This window comes from Populus trichocarpa, chromosome 17 (assembly GCF_000002775.5).
Source record: "Populus trichocarpa isolate Nisqually-1 chromosome 17, P.trichocarpa_v4.1, whole genome shotgun sequence".
NCBI lineage: Eukaryota > Viridiplantae > Streptophyta > Magnoliopsida > Malpighiales > Salicaceae > Populus > Populus trichocarpa.
This window is the reverse complement of record NC_037301.2, coordinates 12,867,589-12,887,279: the sequence shown is the minus strand read 5'-3', so window position 1 is coordinate 12,887,279 and position 19,691 is coordinate 12,867,589. Positions and strand designations below refer to the sequence as shown.

The following is a 19,691-nucleotide window of genomic DNA, read 5'->3' as shown; positions in this document are numbered from 1 at the left end:
AGTTACGTTGGTGAATTGCTTTTGTCCCCACTAAACAAAGGAACACATCATCATAATTATCGGTTCGTCTCATTTGTATACATGCTTTCAATTACTTCTTTAAATTTCTTATGTATTTATCAACAGAGTCATTCTAGCCTGCTATTAGTCATCAACATTACATTACTAAATATACTACAAGGGTTACGCATTTCATCGCAACAATTCATTCTAACTATATATATATATTTTTTAATTTTATTCTCTTTTTTTAATTACATTTTTTTTATAATCAATTTAATGACTAATTTATTAAAATTTATTTCAAAAAAAAAATTCAACCAAAAAGAACCAATATATAAAACAAGAAGAAACCTTACAGCCAATCACACATTTAGGTGAAAAAGTACTTTTTGATCCATCAACTTTGCTTTTTTTTATCTTTTTATAATCCTTATAATTTTTGTAATTATTGTTTTGATTTAAAAGTTTATTTTATTTATTTTTTAGTTTTTAAATTTAAAAAATGAGAAACAAACTCGTTAGATAACAGTGAATGAGAAAGAAAATTGTTGGTTAATCATCCTGATATTAATGAATTTCATTAAATAAAAGAAGTTTAATGTAGATGTTTTTAAACTTTTAACTTGTCTGGGAACTTAGATCAGAGTCGAGAAATAAATTTTGTTTTCAAATTAAATTTGTGTTTTCAAGCCAGAGTGTTTTTTAGTTGAAATATTAATTTATTGAGATATTAAGCATGTTTGTTAGATATTTTTTAAAATTTAAGAGTGTTTTTTAGTTGAAAGATTAATTTATTGAGATATTAAGCATGTTTGTTAGATATTTTTTAATAAAAATAAATGAAAAATATATTTTTCAGATAAAAACTCCAACCAGCTGAAATACGAGCAAGTATTTTTTTCAAAAAAATATTAGGATGTTGTCTCCCCATTAAAAAAAAAGGGACCAGCTGTGCGGGCTGGACCTTGACTCTTGTGGGTGTTTTTCGTTTTTATTTTTTTTTGTTAATTCTTTTATTTAGATTTCAAATGCAATATTAAAAAAAATAACATTATATTTCAATTATTATTCAATTACAGCCCTTCACAGGGTTTATCCCTTCCCTTCCCTTCTCCAAAACCCACCATCTTTTTTCACATTCCCATCAAAACATGATACTTCAAATGACACTCTCTTCTCCATTTCTCCTCTCTTCCTGTTCCTCTGCTCACAGACTCAACCCTCTTCTCTTCTCTAAACGACGCCATTGTCCCATCAAGTTCTCTCACTTCCCTTTCCATCTACTCACCAAACCCAGATTCCTTTCAGGTAATCCCATCATCATTAAATCTTTTTAAAGTTTGAAACTTTAAATTACACAATCTTTTAATCCTCTAATTTGGGATCATAAAGTTTGATACTTTGGATTATGTGAAGCTTGGAGCTTCAAATTTGTGGGTAATAGAAAATGGGTTTCTTCTTTTGTTAATTAATATTTGATTTTAAATGGGTTTTACTTCTGTCCGAGAGAAATTGAAATCGCAAAGCCTTAACCTTTTGATATTGTTAGCAGCTTGATGCGATCAACTGCTGATAATAATTGACTGCGTTGAGTGTTAATGTGGGTTAGTAGTATGTTAGCATATCAATACAGTTAGTTGATTAGTTGTGAAAGATAGCTGGTTGGTTTCTTCCCGCCAAAACTGGTAGTGTATAAAGGAGTGATTGCTGTAACAGAATTTGCAAAGTAGAATACAATTCAGAATTTACTTGTCTCTCTCTCTAGTTTTTTTCTGTCATAATCATAACTGTCGAGGGTTAAATTCCTAAGTTCTTGACAAATTGGTATCGAAGAGAGGATCAAAGGGTGAATTGAAGTTGCAAAAATGGTAAAAAATACAAGACCGAGGGTCATCAAGTGAAACAGACTGGAGCCTGTTATAGCATTTCCTATCACTTTAGATCACTAAAAGTATCAGATAACTAACAATGTAAAGAACTGAAAATGGAAATTACGTATAAAAATGTATGTTTTATCTCTTGGTTTGTGAATTTGTTGAAGAGAAAAATTGGGATTTAAGCAACTAGTACTTGTTTTGGGAGCTTATTCACATTTCTTATTGCTTTTCAGTTGCTGCTGCTGCAACAGAAAATGGTGTATTTACTTCTCCAGAAAATGCAAAGTCGTTTGATTTTTCTTCAGAAGAACGAATATACAATTGGTACTGTTCTTTTGAACATACTCTTAATTTAATCTTACATTTTGTAAATGTTTTACTTGATGGTATTTTCATATGCAAATGGTGCTGTGCTACTTCTTAATGTGTCTTAGCATATGTTCATTCAGCGGTAACGTCATCTAATTGTTGGATGCTAGGTGGGAATCTCAAGGATTTTTTAAGCCAACTTTTGACCGGGGGAGTGATCCTTTTGTGGTATCAATGCCACCTCCAAATGTTACTGGTTCGTTGCACATGGGGCATGCAATGTTTGTGACTCTTGAGGTTGTGGAACTGAATTTAAACTAATTGATTTATGACTTGAGTTTTCATTTATCTTTCCTGTACACCATAGTAGGACCACACTACAGCTTTTGAGCCACCACTTAGTTCAGGTGTTTGGTAATGGTCTTGCTGACTTCCCATCATTCAACAACAGTGTTTAGATCAGGTTAGGAAAAGGGGGCATGTGTGTTGGTGGGGGGCTTTGCCTCATGTAGTGTTTTCCCCTCCAAAGAACAACGAATATCAACTACATGCAGCGTGCAAGCACCTAGTTTGTCTCCGTACGCCATCCTTCTAAATGATAGATGGAAATGATATCTCACTATGGGCATTACACCCTTGTTGATGTACTTATCCATTATTTGATCATTGAATCGTGCTTATGTAGTCATTAATTATATAACACATTGTCTGACTCTCCTCATTTATGAAGAAAATTGAGCACTTTGTGTTTCAGGGTGAAAATGGGTTAATGAATCAGTTATAGTAAAAAATCTTAGAGGTAGTTGCTGGTTATATGGCATGCAGAAAAGATAGTTGAAGCATTGTTAAAAAAATAAAAAATAAAAGAAGCAAATATCATATCTTTATGGTTCTAATATTGGGATTCAAGGGCTAAATGAATGAGCTAGATTTTGATAGTAAGATATGAGTGATGTAACATGGAATGATTCTGTCTGAATTTTATCATCTAAAGTTAATAGCAAAAGTAGATGATATAAAGGCACCTAAACTGCTGACGTTTATTGTGAATGATGCTAGAAGAATGTGGAAAAAGGTGCTTGTCTTAAGGAAAGAAAATGTTAAAACCCACTAATAAAGTTAAGGTTCGTGGATGGAGTATGTTTATGCATAAGAACACTAGTTTATCAAACCCTTTCATTCACTTTTCTGTGAACTTTTCTCTTTAAACCTTCCTTTAATATTTTGCATCAATTATTTGATAGGCTTTTTTGGCCATCTCATCCTGTGTCATCAACACCAATTTAAATTTCTCGATACACAGTATATGCAGAGGACACTTACCATTTTACAGACATTTCAGCGTGATATTATGCTCTTGATTCTTTTTAATCAATCTGGAGAACTGAGTTTGATAAATATTAAGTGGTGTGCTTTTTGTATATCATGATTACATTTACATTTTCCCTGCAGTATGTCGTGCAAGTATCATTGCCTTTTGAATTTTCTTCCTTTGATTAACTTGGTGTCCTTTTTGGTTAGGATATCATGGTTAGATACAATCGTATGAAGGGAAGACCAACACTGTGGCTTCCTGGTACTGATCATGCCGGTATTGCAACTCAGGTTTGTCTATGGACTGACTATTTTACTGATATTAGTGCATTGATTGATTCTCCTAGTGGGGAATTTTAACAGAAAAAAATCCATTTTTCACTTATTCTTCCATAAAAATATTGTTAGTGTTGGAGTTTCTCCTTAACTTTGTTTCCTTAACTCTTTAGCTGTATTTCTTGGTGAAATGAGGCCTCCCTCTTAAACTGTTTCTATAGGGATCTTACTAAATCATATTTGACGTGCTTTTAGGGTATTTATTTTCAGTCTTTCCATTACTTTTCTTGTTACTTGTGATTTTGGCTATAAGTTTCTGATGTAATGTTGCTTGAATTGCTTGTATGTTTTGAATAAATGCACTTCTTTTCTCAGTTGGTTGTTGAAAAAATGCTTGCATCTGAAGGAATCAAAAGGACTGATCTGAGCAGAGATGAGTTCACAAAACGAGTTTGGGAGTGGAAAGAGAAGTATATATCCCAAACTTACTCCTGTTTTTATTCTTTATGTGACCTATGTTTTCTGATTGAGCACGGCATTACCTTCTTCTGTGTTGGACACCTTTTTTTCTTTTTTCCAGCTTTCAATTTTTGGCTATGTGTTTCTGATTCCAAAAATATTTATAGACCATGTGTAATCAAAAGAATCAAAGGGAACTTCTGAGGAATGGGGGCATAAAAATTGAAGTGGTAATGACATTTAATAGAAATTAAGCTATTAGGTGACAAGGAATGTGTTGTTGGAGATCAAATTTAGGCAGTGTTCTGCATGTTTTTGTGGTATGAATGCTTTTGTTGATTAATATGTTTTTAATACATTTGTTTTGAGATATGAAAAACAAACCACACCCTTCTATAGATTCTAAAATTAAAGTTTGCTAATTGTTGCTCAGCTTCTTTCTTTCTTATGACTGCCTCCTTTCTTCTTTCGTCTTTAATTTCTTCAGTAGGTCCTTGTCCCAGTGACAAAAAAAAAAAAAAAAGTTGAAATTTGAAGGTTGCCTATCCAACTTCAGATTACTTCTACTGCTAAGTTTGCTGTTGTTTCAGTTTTCAGGGCACCCCACCTCCTATGGTTTTTTTTTTCCTTACTTGGCTTGTTATGATTTCAGATATGGTGGAACTATTACAAATCAGATTAAGAGACTCGGTGCTTCCTGTGATTGGACTAGAGAGCGTTTCACCCTTGATGAGCAGCTAAGTCGTAAGGCAGTTTTCTTACTGGCAGAAGTAGAACAGTGACCAATCTAGAAAACTGTATCTGATTGGGGATAGTTTATGGGTAGTGTTAAAGTGCTAGGGTGCCATCTATCTCTTTTTTTTTTTACTCTGCTCGTTATTTGACTTTCATTTGAAAAGGGACTCCTCATGCTTTTGTACCTGACAAGCACCTCTTATGTGCCTCTCAATGTGCCTTCTAAAGCTGCGTTTATCAGATATTCCCTTATTCTCACACCATTTTTTCTAATTTTGCAGAATCTGTGATTGAGGCTTTTATCAAGCTTCATGAGAAAGGCCTAATCTATCAAGGTATCATACTTTTATTAGTTGAACTCTTTTTTTTTTTCCACTAAAGGGGAAAGGGGTTGGGGGATCCACATTCTTGCAGTCTGATCCCGTTTACAAGATTAAACCAGCTCATTGGTGCTAAAGAGGAGGGGGCTACTTTCTGCTTCCTGTTTTCAGTTTGTGTATTTAACTGTGCAGGGTATTCTACTATTTAGGATATTAAACAGTCGATTGGTTACCTTGATAAATAGTTCACTAAATTTGTACTTTCTTCCAGGCTCGTATTTGGTTAACTGGTCTCCTAATCTACAGACTGCTGTTTCAGACTTGGTATGCTATTTTTCGGTTACAGCTTCAATTGATTGCTGTTATTGTGACAAATAATATAGTTTGACATAAGTTCTTTTTGTCTGTGCTTAGGAAGTAGAATATTCTGAGGAACCTGGCACTTTATATCACATCAAGTATCGAGTTGCTGGACAGTAAGTATCAGAGATTTCACTTGTACTATTTCTTCATTTCCTCTGTAAGTAAATGATGTCTAACAGCTCATCAATAAAAGTAAGTACCGCTTTGTTTTTGCTCTTATAACATATTTTTTACTATCTGGGTACTGTGTCGGTGATTTGATCTGCTTGCATTCTTGTACTTCTGGAATTACTGCTTCATGAACTTGACTATGTTGCCACAGCTTCTAGTAGATTGCTACAGTATGCAAATTGGAATTTTTATACTTCCTTTTGTAGGAGTGACTTCTTGACAGTTGCAACAACACGGCCTGAGACTTTATTTGGTGATGTAGCTATTGCTGTGAATCCCAAGGTAGGGGCATATTTATGCAATCTACATTAACTATTTAAACTATCATACTAGGACACAAAGTAACATAGTTATTCAATCGATTATTTAGATCCTAAATTTAAGGAGCATACCTTATCGTTGCATAGGTTAATAAGTACCAACATGGTGATAAGCTGTCCAAAAGTTTGTCAATCCTCCTCATTAGAAGCTTGTGAAACATTGACAATAATTTCGTTGCCATTATCACAGGAAAAAGGAAGAAAAAAATAACAATCAACCAATTCTTATTATTATTCAAGATTTTTGAGGATCTGACAGTATAATGGTCATTCTGATTGTGATAAAGTGTGCAAGCCCTCTAACTAAACCTCGGGGTTTTATTTCCATAATTTCAGTGTGGATATTATTTATTGAACAATTTTGTGGTAACACATATCCATGCATTCTTTAGTCATACACATATCCTAGCTTTTTAATCTGAAACAAAGATGAAATAGATGTACCAGTATTCTCTTTCTTGTGGTAAAACTGAAGCACTTGCACAGATAAGCTACTTGTAGTATTTACAGTTTGGAGGTGGCTCAGATATCATAAAATGTCCTGTGATTTAGTTAGTTGTTTCATACGCTCTCTTATATACAGTTTTATGAGACTCAGGGCAACATAAATTCTGATAACTCAATATATATTATTAAATATATTTGTTATGCAGGATGACCGCTATTCTAAGTTTATTGGGAAGATGGCAATTGTACCCATGACATATGGCCGCCATGTACCTATCATCGCTGACAGGGTAAAAGCATGCTTTCTGATACTTGGTGCATTATGCTTTGTTTTAGCTGTTTTTCATGATATATTTTTCTTGGTAATTCCCCTAGTGTTCTGTAATTATTGAATCTTGTGTCAACCATGCACCTATAACCTGGACTTGTGTTCTTTCAAGCAAGATGAAAGTTTCTGGAAAATAACCCGATTGCTATTTTGGCAGCATGTTGATAAAGACTTTGGGACTGGTGTGTTGAAGATAAGCCCGGGACATGATCATAATGATTACTATCTTGCTAGAAAGCTTGGTCTCCCTATTCTTAACGTGATGAATAAGGATGGGACCCTTAATGAGGTTGCTGGATTGTACTGGTGAGACATGAAATAATTATCTTGTGTTGAAGAATTTATGTGCTGGAGAATTTATGTTTGCCTAACATGCGGAAACAAATCTTGGAATGTTAGTGGTCTCGATCGATTTGAGGCACGGAAAAAACTGTGGTCAGAACTTGAGGAGACCGGGTTAGCTATCAAAAAGGAGCCGCACACTTTAAGGGTTCCTAGATCCCAACGTGGAGGAGAAGTGCGTTAGTACTGTATTTACATATGCCCTTCCAAATATTGAGGATTGAAATTTGGTGAAAAAATGCTTTAACTGGCAGTTTTAATGTCATGATGTTTGTTTCCCCTCTTATAGATAATTGAGCCATTGGTAAGTAAACAGTGGTTTGTTACCATGGAGCCCTTGGCTGAGAAGGCTCTTCGTGCTGTTGAAAAAGGAGAGTTAACCATAATGCCTGAAAGATTTGAGAAGGTATGCAAGATTAAGACAAATTCTTTGTCATGTTTGTCTGCATTTGATTCGTATGTTGATCAGCTAGACTTACTCTCATGCTTGCTTAAATTGACTCTTTCTGAGCCTTCTATCCCAGTAGTTTCCAATTTGTGTAAAGTTGCTATCCTGCTTGATATTAGTTTCTCTATGTGGCCTATCTTGTCCTCCATAACCATGTAAATTGTTATTAATCTTGAAGCAATATACATCAACCTGGGTATCATTGTGTCATGAGTTTCCTTTTATTCTGTCAGCCTGTGATTATATATTTGAAGCCAATTTACTATTTACTATACTCGGTGTCAAGTGATTTTTTTACAACTTTCTTTTTGCTGATGACAGATTTATAATCATTGGCTGTCAAACATCAAGGATTGGTGTATAAGCAGACAACTGTGGTGGGGGCACCGCATACCTGTGTGGTACATTGTAGGAAAAAACTGTGAAGAAGATTACATAGTTGCAAGGAATGCTGATGAAGCTCTTGAGAAAGCTCGTGAGAAGTATGGGAAAAATGTTGAAATTTATCAAGATCCAGATGTTCTGGATACTTGGTTTTCAAGGTCTGTTTTTCAATGAGTCACAATCCTTTATCTCTTGTTATTAATACTTAAATTCTATACTAAAAGATAGAAGAGTTTAAGCGATCAATGACTTTCTCTTGGAAATGTCTAGAGCAGCAAATGGTTTTGACTCGGAGTCTAGAAGTGACAACAGCGAAGAATAAGCAGCAAACTTTCTTTTGCATGGGCTTTTCTTCTTTCAGTCAATCCCACTTCCCCCAAACAGTTTTTCTCTTAGATAATCTAGCTGGTTAGATACAGGGATAAAGATTGCAAAAAAAGATAGTTACCTCAGATTATGCGTGGATAATAAATCTGTGCCATTTCTGTATATTGTGGAAGCCTGATGATTATTCCTATCTCCTGCATGCTTTAATCAATCTCTTATCAATCATTTAATTTTTGTTTGAGGGAATTTTGGATCTTTCATCACTTTCTAATAATTTCATAAGAACCCATGGGTAACTGGAATTACCTTTTCCGCATAACCCATGGAATTATCATTGTAAAATGAAGTGAATTTCCTTCTCCTTAGCCTCATTTATTCAACTTCCATCTTCAGTGCTCTATGGCCATTCAGTACTCTTGGTTGGCCAGATGTTTCAGCAGAGGATTTTAAGAAGTTTTATCCTACAACAATGCTTGAAACTGGGTATGTTCTTCTCTTGCTGACTCTTGCTGCTTTGGTTTGTTTTTGTCCTTTTATCTTGGCTGTAGTTTAATCATTTTTGAAACATTGAAGTTGGATTGATACTTTTTAACCAGTTTGGCTGAGTGGGGAGTTCAAAACTTTGTATTAACCTGGCCAGTTTTAAAAGAATATTCAGAGTGCTTGGCAGCCAAGCCTCGATCTATGACACGCTGAATATGGAGCAAAATAGCTTCCGGTGTTTTGGGTTGTATATTGTGCCCTTACTCTTTCCTTATAGAGTGAACATGGACAGTGAGCAAGAGAGTGTTCAAAATTGCATCTTTTCATCACAGGATTAGTCATGGTTTTCTTGTTAGTGTATTGCTGCTATGATTTGGCTTTTGCTGATAATTTTCTGCCAACTCTGATGGAATATATATTCTGCATCATAATTATGACTATGGGTTCTGACTTCGTTGGTATAAGATAGGCTGGAAACAATTTGCAGCATTAAAGAAGTGAATAATAATCAGTTATTTTCTTGACACAACGGTAAAAACACCATAAAAGTTTTGGCTTGCAGTAACTAGTGCTCTTTTTTTCTTTTCGACTAACCACATCATGGGAAAATGTTCAAGGGCAGAACTTTTTCAGAACCTTTACTTCTGGCACCCATCTTGGTAGAACCATGCCCGAGTCATATCACAGTCAGTTTTATCTATGGGACGATGTTAAGAGTTTTGGTGATTTACCTGCCTTCTGCCTTCATAACGAGATGACTGTCTTTCCTGTTGCGGGGAACCATCTTGAATACCATTGAATTCCTTTTTTTTTTTTCTCATTTGATAATATGGCTTTTATTGTCACTGTTTGCCTTTTCATTGTTTTCAGATTTCCTCCTCCATGGGCTTATCTGTTACTTGTAGATTGCTGCCATTGACACTTGTTTCTGTTGTTTGAACAGGCATGACATTTTGTTCTTTTGGGTGGCAAGGATGGTCATGATGGGAATTGAGTTTACTGGGACTGTTCCATTCTCATATGTTTATCTTCATGGGCTTATCCGGGACTCGCAGGTTAGTAGAGTGTGTGTAGTTTTGTTCATATGCATGTATTGGTTCATAAATCCTTGTACAGTTTCATGGATATGTACAGCATCTCATGTCTTATGAAGACAATGGAAAAATAATTACTGCAAGGATTACTGACCAACTTTGGCTTTTCTATTGTGATTATTAGCATTTTACTCGGTTGTTGTTCCAATAGTTTAGCTTGCACGTATTATCCTCACTTTTACCTCTAAGTCCTATTGTCTTTCAGGGACGGAAAATGTCCAAAACACTTGGTAACGTAATAGATCCCCTTGATACAATCAAAGAGTTTGGCACTGATGCTCTGCGATTCACTATTTCTCTAGGAACTGCTGGCCAGGTTGCTTTCTTTTCTTATAATCCTTGAAACTGCTCCTTCAAGAATTAGTGATATATATATGAAGCCTATCTACCTCCCTTTTCAGTGGATGGTTTGAAGCTTACATCAGATGCTGTTTGTTTACTAATACTTACTTTTGACCCAGGACCTTAATTTGTCTACTGAGAGGTTGACTGCCAACAAGGCCTTCACCAACAAACTGTGGAATGCGGGCAAGTTTGTGCTACAGAACATGCCTAGTCAAACTGATGTATCTGCTTGGGAAGCTATTAGGAATTGTAAGGTCTGTTTGCCCTCTATGAGAGGACGTGGTTTTTTTTTTGGTCACGTTTTCTATGCTTACTGTAGGAATTGCTCTGTTCAGTAAACTGAACCAATTTTATTTCTCTTGCAGTTTGACAAAGAGGAGTCTGTTCTCAGGCTACCTTTACCAGAATGTTGGGTGGTAAGAAAATTGCTATGAAGCATCGTGTCCGTTGTCAAATACCTATAGTTAAACTAATGACCTCGTTTAATTTCAGGTGTCAGAACTTCATGTTCTTATTGACATGGTCACAGCGAGCTATGATAAGTTTTTCTTTGGAGATGTTGGGAGGGAAATATATGATTTCTTCTGGAGTGATTTTGCTGATTGGTACATTAAATCTATCTAGTTTTTCATTGGAAAATATTTATCTTTATTTGAATAGAGGTACTGTAGATGAATAAATTTCCTGATCCTGGAATCTTAAACATGAGCCTTCAATTTAAACATCACAACAGAAAGCATTTGATGCAAGGGAGAGGCTGCACTTTTGATGAAATATATTGCCTATTTGGGATTGTGATAGTGGTGGCGGTTTAAAGTGTTTTTTTACTTAGAAATGCATCAAAATGAAGTTTTTTCATTTTTTAAAAATTATTTTTAATATCAGCACATCAAAACGATCTGAAAACATAAAAAAAAAATTCATTTTAAAAAAAAAAAAAAAATCAAAATTTTTGGGAACGCGGTTTGCACCGCGTTCCCAAACACTTTCATAGTGGTTGAGATTTAGTGCATGTATGTATGATCTATGTCACATGGTTGTCAGCGTTATAATTTTTCTGTTTTGAAGAAAAAGATTTTCATTAATTATCCAGCTAGTTTTCAGAACAAATGTTTTAAATAAAGTGACAATTGATCCCTTAAAATGTTGGATTCACAAAGTGGGCAACTGTCAGCAGTTCTTTGTTTTGTTTTGTCATTCTTTATTGGTGAAACTCATAGTTTTTTCCTATTTGGCGCATATCCATATGATGCAAAAACATGTGCATACATTCATACTTGTGCATCATTTATATTTGTGATAATACCAGGGGAATCCTTGGAATCTTGTTTGCCACATTATGTGCACTAGGTGTGGAACTCTAGGTATATGCGGTGCTTGTTATCTTAATTTATAATCCATAATTAGCTTTCTTTTGATGTACTTTGGCCAGGTATATCGAAGCCAGTAAAGCTCGCCTTTACCAGTCTGGAGCCAATTCAGCTTGTTCAGAGGCACAGGCAGTTCTATTGTATGTTTTCAAAAATGTATTGAAATTGCTACATCCATTCATGCCATTTGTCACTGAAGAACTATGGCAGGTAACAATTTTGTAGCATATAAATCATTTCAACTCTGCTCAAAACTTTATTGGTTAGAGGTTAAATCAATATCTCTTCTCAATCCATCTTTTATTTTAACTCAACTGGACTCATTTGAGTGACTGTGTTGAGATTTGAGTTTAAAGATCACTGCATTTATTTTAGAAGTTGATATTATGTGTTTGAGTTTAAAAGATCATTTCTTTGAGTTTGAAACTGATACAATATGTTCCTTGTGATGTCACTTTGTTAACTTGGCACAGATGCCACAATTGTATGATGCATTTTTTTGTTTCTTGACATCCTCCAATTTATATACAGGCACTCCCCGACCCGAAAGAAGCACTTATAGTATCTCCTTGGCCCCAGACTTCACTTCCACGGTTTCCCAACTCCATAAAAAAATTTGAAAATTTCCAAGCTTTGGTGAGTACACAACTACTTTCATTTCTTGCACACTCAATTGTCATACAAGCATAATGATTTCATCTTCACATATGAATTAGACTAGAGCAATCCGCAATGCTCGAGCAGAATACTCAGTTGAGCCAGCCAAGCGTATATCTGCATCTATAGTTGCAAGTGAAGAAGTCATCCAATACATATCTGTAAGTGCACTCCATTTTCTTAACCTGTCTTTTAGGTGGGCATTAGTGTGCTGTTCTAAGTAGAGCTTTAGCTGCATATACAAGCAGGGATATAAACATTCTTTCTTGGTCCTTGATTTTCATTGGATTGGCAAAGTAACATTTGAACCTTTTACATTTCAACTCCAATAGGCTCATATGCTGTCTCTGTTCCCCACCTCTACAAGCACCTACTGAGCTCATGGCCAGGGTCCCCCCTGGCTAAAAGAAATCTTTGTGCAGTAGAGATGTTAAAAATTCTGAAAAGAGAGGACTACAGATAAAACATGCAGCAACATGCTGGCCTTTTGTTCAGTAAAGCTAGGAAGAACTCTTGCATGTATAGATTCTCAAACTTCTGCTGCCCAAACTGATTATAACTTGTAAATGCCCTTTCATATCATGAAAACTAATTCAAGTTTTATTCTGAAACTTGAAATGGTCCTCTCTCAACCATTCATATAATTTGCTGTGAATGATAGAGATATATGCTCTCATTATCTGTTTAGCTCTGTTTCTTTCATCAATATCATGTTTTCTATTTGATAAAAGGAAAAGTAATATGCCCACTGATCATCTTACTGTTTCTTAACACACTGTTTATACACACTTCCTTGCTATATCATTCTTCACTTGCAATCTACAGATGTTTAGGCAAGGTGATTGAATAGTAGCCTTGTTTATCAAGACACTTCATAGCTGCGTTATTTGTTAAATCTGTGCATGTGCACACTAAGCGTGGTATAATAACCTGTCATTGCAGAACGAGAAGGAAGTCTTAGCTCTTCTTTCCAGGCTAGATCTACAAAATATCCATTTCACAGATTCTCCTCCAGGCATGTTTATTTCCCAATCAATTTTTCTTGTTTGTGCATTGTTTCTGCCTTTTGTATTCTTTCTTGTCAATGGGACAGATATAAATCGTGTATAGTATTTTTGCTTCTTTAATTGTTTTTTCACTTCACTAATGACTGGCCTTTGAACTTTATATTCTAATGGATGTAAATTCTATTGTGCTTTAGGGGATGCAAACCAGTCGGTACATCTGGTTGCTAGCGAGGGACTGGAAGCTTACCTTCCTCTTGCAGATATGGTCAATATATCTGCTGAAGTCGAACGCCTTTCAAAGCGCCTCTCCAAGATGCAAGTGGAGTATGACGGACTTGCTGCTCGTCTCAGTTCCCGGAAAGTATAAACTTCTGCTCTTACATATACTTGCATGTCCAAAGATCTCGCTCCCCCCCCCCCCCCCAAAATAAATAAATAAATATATATAATAATAATAATAATAAGGGATTACTGAACCATACTCATTATGGATTATGCATTATCTAAGGTTATAATTTCTAGGCCGTAGCACATCTTAATGTTAATTAAAAACTGTTATGACATTTCATAGCTCTTGACATGTGGACTTGTGCAATATGCTTACAATCTGCCTCACTCTCCAGTTTGTAGAGAAAGCTCCTGAGGATGTTGTCCGTGGGGTTCGAGAAAAGGCAGCAGAAGCAGAGGAGAAGATAAAACTCACCAAGAACCGGTTAGCTTTCCTAAAATCCTCTAGTCTGGTGTCACAATAGGTTGTCTGGGGTAGACTTCATTTGTTCTCAATGTATCCACAAAATTGGATTCACCTCATTGCAAGACCAGTGCTCCATACAACAATCTGACGTCCACACCATCTACTTTCTGGTGGGACAATGGCAATTATGGATGACCATTTGGAGAAGAAGTTGGACAGGATAGTGAACAGTCCGATATCTGGAAGTTCTGCATAAATTGAGTCTTGCTTTGCCTTGCTTCATCGTAGAGATTGAAGTATTTGACAAATTGCTTATGAGATCGTGCTACTATCCATGATTATTTTTGTGCGAGAGGTCACTGATAGAATTCTTGGCCATCTAAATGTACAGCTATTCGTTTAGCAGCAGCAGTTCTGTCATTTTGGCCTGCCGTTACCTTTTGACATTGTACAATTAACATTAATTCTTGCATAGATTTTACCTTTTATGTGGATGTATCTGCCATTTTGCCTCGTCATGATCAGGTAGTCTTTTCAGCTTTGATGACTTGAAACCTAGTAAGAGTATTGCCGATGGCTATTTTAATGCATTTGAAGAATGTTCTCCCTGATCAATGTTAAATATATCAAGAACGAGGCAAAATTCACTGAAGCACTATCAGATGATTCCAAATAGTTGGTGGATAGCTACTTGGCTGACAGTTCTTTCTTGTTAAATTCCTAACTCTTACTGTCTAATAAAATCATCTCGTCCAATTCATAAAAAGAAAGAAACGAGACCAATCAAACACATTTTGATAGGTATTTTAAGTGTTTGAGGATTATTTATACAAGAGTCGAGCAAAAAACTGCGAAGTTAGTTTGACACTCTGGACTTGAAAGCTCACACCAGATTTCTCAAATCCGGCAACAAAAGCACGTCAAGGCGATCAACTAGGCTTCAATGATTTTACATCCTTCTGTAAGTAGTTTTATGTGATTGATTAAGGGAAACTTAAGGTAATGAGAGTCAATTTATTCCTATCCTATAATTGTGCTAGTTGTAGTTGATAATTTCTTTTTTCCCCTCTTGTCTGGATGAATTGCCTTATTTTGTTCTTCTCTGTTGATTAATTATCTTGTGCTATAGGGGTTCATGTCAATTTCACAAGTTTTACAATTAGTTCGAAATCTTGTCTTAATAAATGCAATTATTATAAAATATAAACTAGATATTAGGTATTGTGTTTTTTTTATATATAAAATAATGTTATTTTTTATTAAAAAAATTACATCATTTCATGTTTGTTTTTTAAAAATATAAATTGATTTGTTAACCCGCGTCTACTTTTCTAGTCTACTTTTCTAATCCATTACTCGAGCCTTGAGTTAAACAAACTCTTGAATCGACTCTTATAATTAATATAATAAATCATCATTATCTAATAACATAAAATTAAGTGAAAAACTATAATAACATGATGACTATTTCATGTTATTGACATTCAATGGACGTTTTTTTTTCTCAAGAGTCGATACCAAACATTTCAAGGAAATTTAACTTGGGGGCAAACTTTCAATACTAACAAGAGATTGTTTCAATCAAAGCTTTCTATCAAACCAATGACCCTTTTAGATAATCAAATGTAAGAATTAGGAGGATGGCATTCAAACCAATGTACAAAAAACCTTCAAAAGTGGTAAGAAACTAATTGCTTTACTGTTTGAAAACATCGACAAGCCTTTCCTCCTCCTTCTTCTTCTTCTTTTTTTTGTTTGGAAGTATTCGCTGTACTTTTCTGATTCATCGTCATTAATTTAATGAATTTTCAAATTTTGTTATAGTGCAAGTAAATCTAATCTTCAAGCCAACAGTTTGAGTGTCGGTGCCATTCTTGAGAGCAAGGATGCTTGGTACCCTAGTTATATTACCTGTCCTAAGACCTAACCCACGTATAGTCAGTAAAAAAAAAACTAGTCTAATGAAGGTGATGTTTTGGTCAGCAATCATCCTAGTGCTGGAGGTAGCCATCTTCCTGACATAACTGTCATCACACCTGTTTTTGATAATGAGAAACTGGTTTTTTTCGTTGCATGTAGAGGGCATCATGCAGAGATTGGGGGTACTACTCCTGGAAGCATGCCTCACTTTTCAAAGTCAATAGAAGAAGAAGGAGCTGCAATTAAAGCATTTAAGCTTGTAGAGTAGGGGGTTTTTCAGGAAGAAGGAATTTTTACCTTCTCCTATTTCCCGGTTCTGATGAATCGACACATAAAATCCCTGGAACTCGCCTGCCTGAAGACAATTTACTAGATCTACATGCACAAGTGGCTGCGAAACAGAGTGGTATTTCCCTTATCAAAGAATTGATTGAGCAGTATGGTTTGGAAATTGTGCAGGCCTATATGACCTATGTGCTGCTCAATGCGGTAGAAGCAGCGAGGCAAATGCTCAAATCAGTTGCTTCTAGAGTTTCATCTCAGTCAGCTAAGTTCGGTGAGAATGATAATATAGCTATGGAAGAAGAGGATAGCATGGATGATGGCTCTATCACACATCTGAAACTTAATATTCATTCTAATAAAGGCGGGGAAGCATTTTTCGATTATAGAGGGACCAGCCCTGAGGTGCGTGGAAATTGGAATGCACTAGAAGCAGTAATAGCTGCCGCAGTCATATACTGCCTTCGCTGTTTGGTGGATGTTGATATTCCTCTCAACCAAGGTTGTTTAGCCCCGGTTGGAATCCATGTTCCTAAAGGCTTATTCCTTTCTCCAAGTGACAAGGCTGCATTTGTTGGAGGTAATGTTCTCACGTCTCATAGTCATAGAGTAACTGATGTTGTACTTACTGCCTTTCAGGCCTGTGCTTGTCCTCAGGGTTGCATGAATAATCTTACTTTTGGGGATTATACTTTCAGCTATTATGAAACAATTGGCGGTGGAAGTGGGGCTGGTCCGCACTGGCATGGGACAAGTGGAGTCCAGTGCCATATGACCAATGCTCGAATGACTGATCCAGAGATTTTTGATCCGAGGAATCCAGTTCTTTTGCACAGGTTTGAACTGAGAGAACAGTGGAGGGTCGATCTGGGCTTCATAAAGGGGGTTATGGCCTTGTACGAGATAGAGTTCAGTCGGCCATTTGTAGTGAGTATCCTTTCAGAAAGGCGTGTGCATGCACCAAGAGGTTTGAAGAGGGGAAAAGACGGGGCTCGTGGAGCCAACCATCTGACTACAAAAGATAAACGAAGAGTTTACCTTGGAGGTAAGAAAACAGTTGAGGTGCAGGCAGGGGAAATTCTTCAGATTTTGACTCCTAGAGACGATGTGTGGGGTTCATGTTGATTTTTCTGGTGCAAACTGCTGCATTGCTGTGGCGGTGGTGGTAGGTGGATTAGTTTTTGGTGCTTCTCCAACGCTGCATTGAGATGACTGTTCTCGTTGCTATTTACGTACCAAGAGTATATGTTGTGGCTGAAACTTGCTCTATTTGCTGTATCTGCTGATGCTGCATTGCTTGCAGTTCTGAAACCCAGATTGCCGCAAGTTGTTTCATTGTTGTTAATGCTATGATCCCAGTTCTTCAGCTCCATTGCTCTTGCAGAATCTTGGCAAAAAGAAAAAAAAAATGTTGCATCAGGAGTTTCTTATCTCTCTCTTTTTTTCCTTTCTCAGAACGAGTTTGTTTTTTCTTGAATTTGCTATTGTGCCCTCCTAGATGGTAAAACATCCATCACTGTTGTATTGGGTTGTTATGTTGTACCCAAGAAACGTTCTCATATTGTGGCAGGTAACAATTTCCTAGCCTATAAACCATGTCAACTCTGCCCCAAACTTCATTGCTCAGAGGTTACATCAGCATTTTCTTATCAACCCATCTTTACTTTAACTGAGCTGTACTCCTCACTTGAGTGAGGAGTCTTGGGTTTTGAGTTGATAATCAATATGTGTTCGAGTTCAAAAGATCACTTCAATGAGATTAAAGCTGATACAACATTTTCCCTGTGATGTCCCTTTGAGGGAAAACTCAGTTGGGATTCAACAATTGTATGATGCAGTTCTATTGATTCTTGAATTCCTCCAATTTATATACAGGCACTCCCTAAACGGAAAGCAGCACTTACAGTATCTTCTCTGCCCCCATACTTCCACTTCCACGGCTTCCTGACCCTGTATTGTAGAAGGCTACACAACTACTCTGACGACGGGATGTAGATTATCCTAAATAAGGAAGTAGTAAATAAAAATTTCTTATTTCAAGTTGTTTTTTATCTATTTTTTAGATTTTGATTTGCTTGATGAACCCAACAGAGCATCTTATGGCTCTCTTCTCTTCTATGATTTCAAGGTGTTTTGGCCATTTGGAGAGATTAGAAAAGATTACAAGCTTTTTCCTCCTCCTTTCATGATGATAGCCACGTCTTAGACGGATGGCTGGGCTTAGACTCCACACAGTGTGGAAAGGGGCTTCTGTTACTACTTGTTAAGTCTGTCATGGATTTGAATCATGTTTATTTAATTCTATCTGGGACAAGATATAGGTCATCATGAATTAACCTAATTTAAATAAAAATTAAAATAATGCTGCTTTGAATTTTTCTTAAAACCGATAATCTTTCAACCGGATTACGGGTTAACTGGGATTTTTAAAGGATCAACTCTTATTTTATTGTAAAACCTTGCCAGCACCAGGACAACCGGAGGGTATGACGGAGGTAGGTGGTTGGTGGGTGAGTTGCAGAAGGAAATAAAAGCAAGAAAACTTCCGAATTCCAAACTACAATTTACTAGAAGAGATGACTCTTTTTTCGTTAAAAGAAAAGGAAGATAAAAACAGAGAAAGATGGGTTTTCTTTTAAACAAAAAAAGAAGGTTCTCTGCAAGGTTGTTGCAGATTTTTGGACATCATCATCATCTACTGGCTCCGGTAGCCCCATGAATTGAAATTTCTCACCACACAATAAATCACACGTTATATTTTGTTTGCTGTAAAGGTTGTCGAGATAGTTAACGTGAAACAGGTTGCTGGAATTCGTACAAGGCAGCTTTAAATGTGTGTTTGGAAAAGTGAAATATCGTGTTTTTGTAAGAATATGTTTAATTATTTGTTTTACATTAAAATATTAAGATTGTTAAAAAAGAAATATTAATTTTATATTTTTAAAATAAAAAAAAATTTAAAATTACTTTTGAAAATAGATGATTCATAGGTGAATCCTATGGGTTATCGTAATATAGATTTAGAAAATATTTGAAAAATAGTATAGTTTGAACATAGATATATTTTAAAATATCATTTTTATACATGTCTTGTAATTTATACACGTCTTGTAATAAATTTTTCTACACAATCATTATTTGAAATAACGATGGTTTAGTGGATATTTCAAAACATCTTCTATTTATAAATCAATTAACCTCAACAAAAATCAACTAAATATTTTATGAAGATTTAATACCTAAAAGATTACATTAAAGATCCAATAGCCAGGAAAGAAAAAAGAGATAAGGTGATGTGATAGAAAAAAAAATATAAAAAAAAAATGAAAGAGAAAATACATCATCCAAGACACACCAAACTATGTTTTTTACATATTCAATATTGTTAGAAAAATCTCGATGAAATAATTTTAATT

General features: G+C 35.6%; 1 protein-coding gene and 1 pseudogene across 3 annotated transcripts; both read left to right on the top strand.

The window, feature by feature from the left end:
* The first annotated feature begins 1,072 nt into the window (after positions 1–1,072).
* On the top strand, positions 1,073–14,591 carry LOC18099392 (valine--tRNA ligase, chloroplastic/mitochondrial 2). 3 transcript variants are annotated; one of them, XM_006383274.3, is made up of 27 exons: positions 1,073–1,311; positions 2,114–2,204; positions 2,360–2,486; positions 3,711–3,794; positions 4,155–4,249; positions 4,891–4,982; positions 5,255–5,308; positions 5,565–5,617; positions 5,708–5,769; positions 6,034–6,109; positions 6,801–6,884; positions 7,080–7,228; positions 7,322–7,439; positions 7,554–7,670; positions 8,034–8,254; positions 8,817–8,906; positions 9,850–9,961; positions 10,206–10,316; positions 10,462–10,599; positions 10,711–10,761; positions 10,838–10,950; positions 11,778–11,925; positions 12,247–12,351; positions 12,432–12,533; positions 13,315–13,387; positions 13,574–13,740; positions 14,003–14,591. In XM_006383274.3, exons 1-27 carry the CDS (start codon positions 1,155–1,157, stop codon positions 14,129–14,131), a joined length of 2,919 nt encoding a protein of 972 aa, XP_006383336.1. In that variant the 5' UTR covers positions 1,073–1,154; the 3' UTR covers positions 14,132–14,591. The 3 variants fall into 3 exon arrangements, with proteins under 3 accessions (XP_006383336.1, XP_024444974.1, XP_024444975.1); XM_024589206.2 differs by lacking the exons at positions 1,073–1,311; positions 2,114–2,204; positions 2,360–2,486 and having other exon boundaries at positions 4,891–4,974; XM_024589207.2 differs by lacking the exons at positions 1,073–1,311; positions 2,114–2,204; positions 2,360–2,486; ... (1 more) ...; positions 4,155–4,249; positions 4,891–4,982 and adding an exon at positions 5,042–5,060.
* LOC18099393 (5-oxoprolinase 1-like) lies at positions 14,252–18,265 on the top strand (annotated as a pseudogene).
* Positions 18,266–19,691: the final 1,426 nt, after the last annotated feature.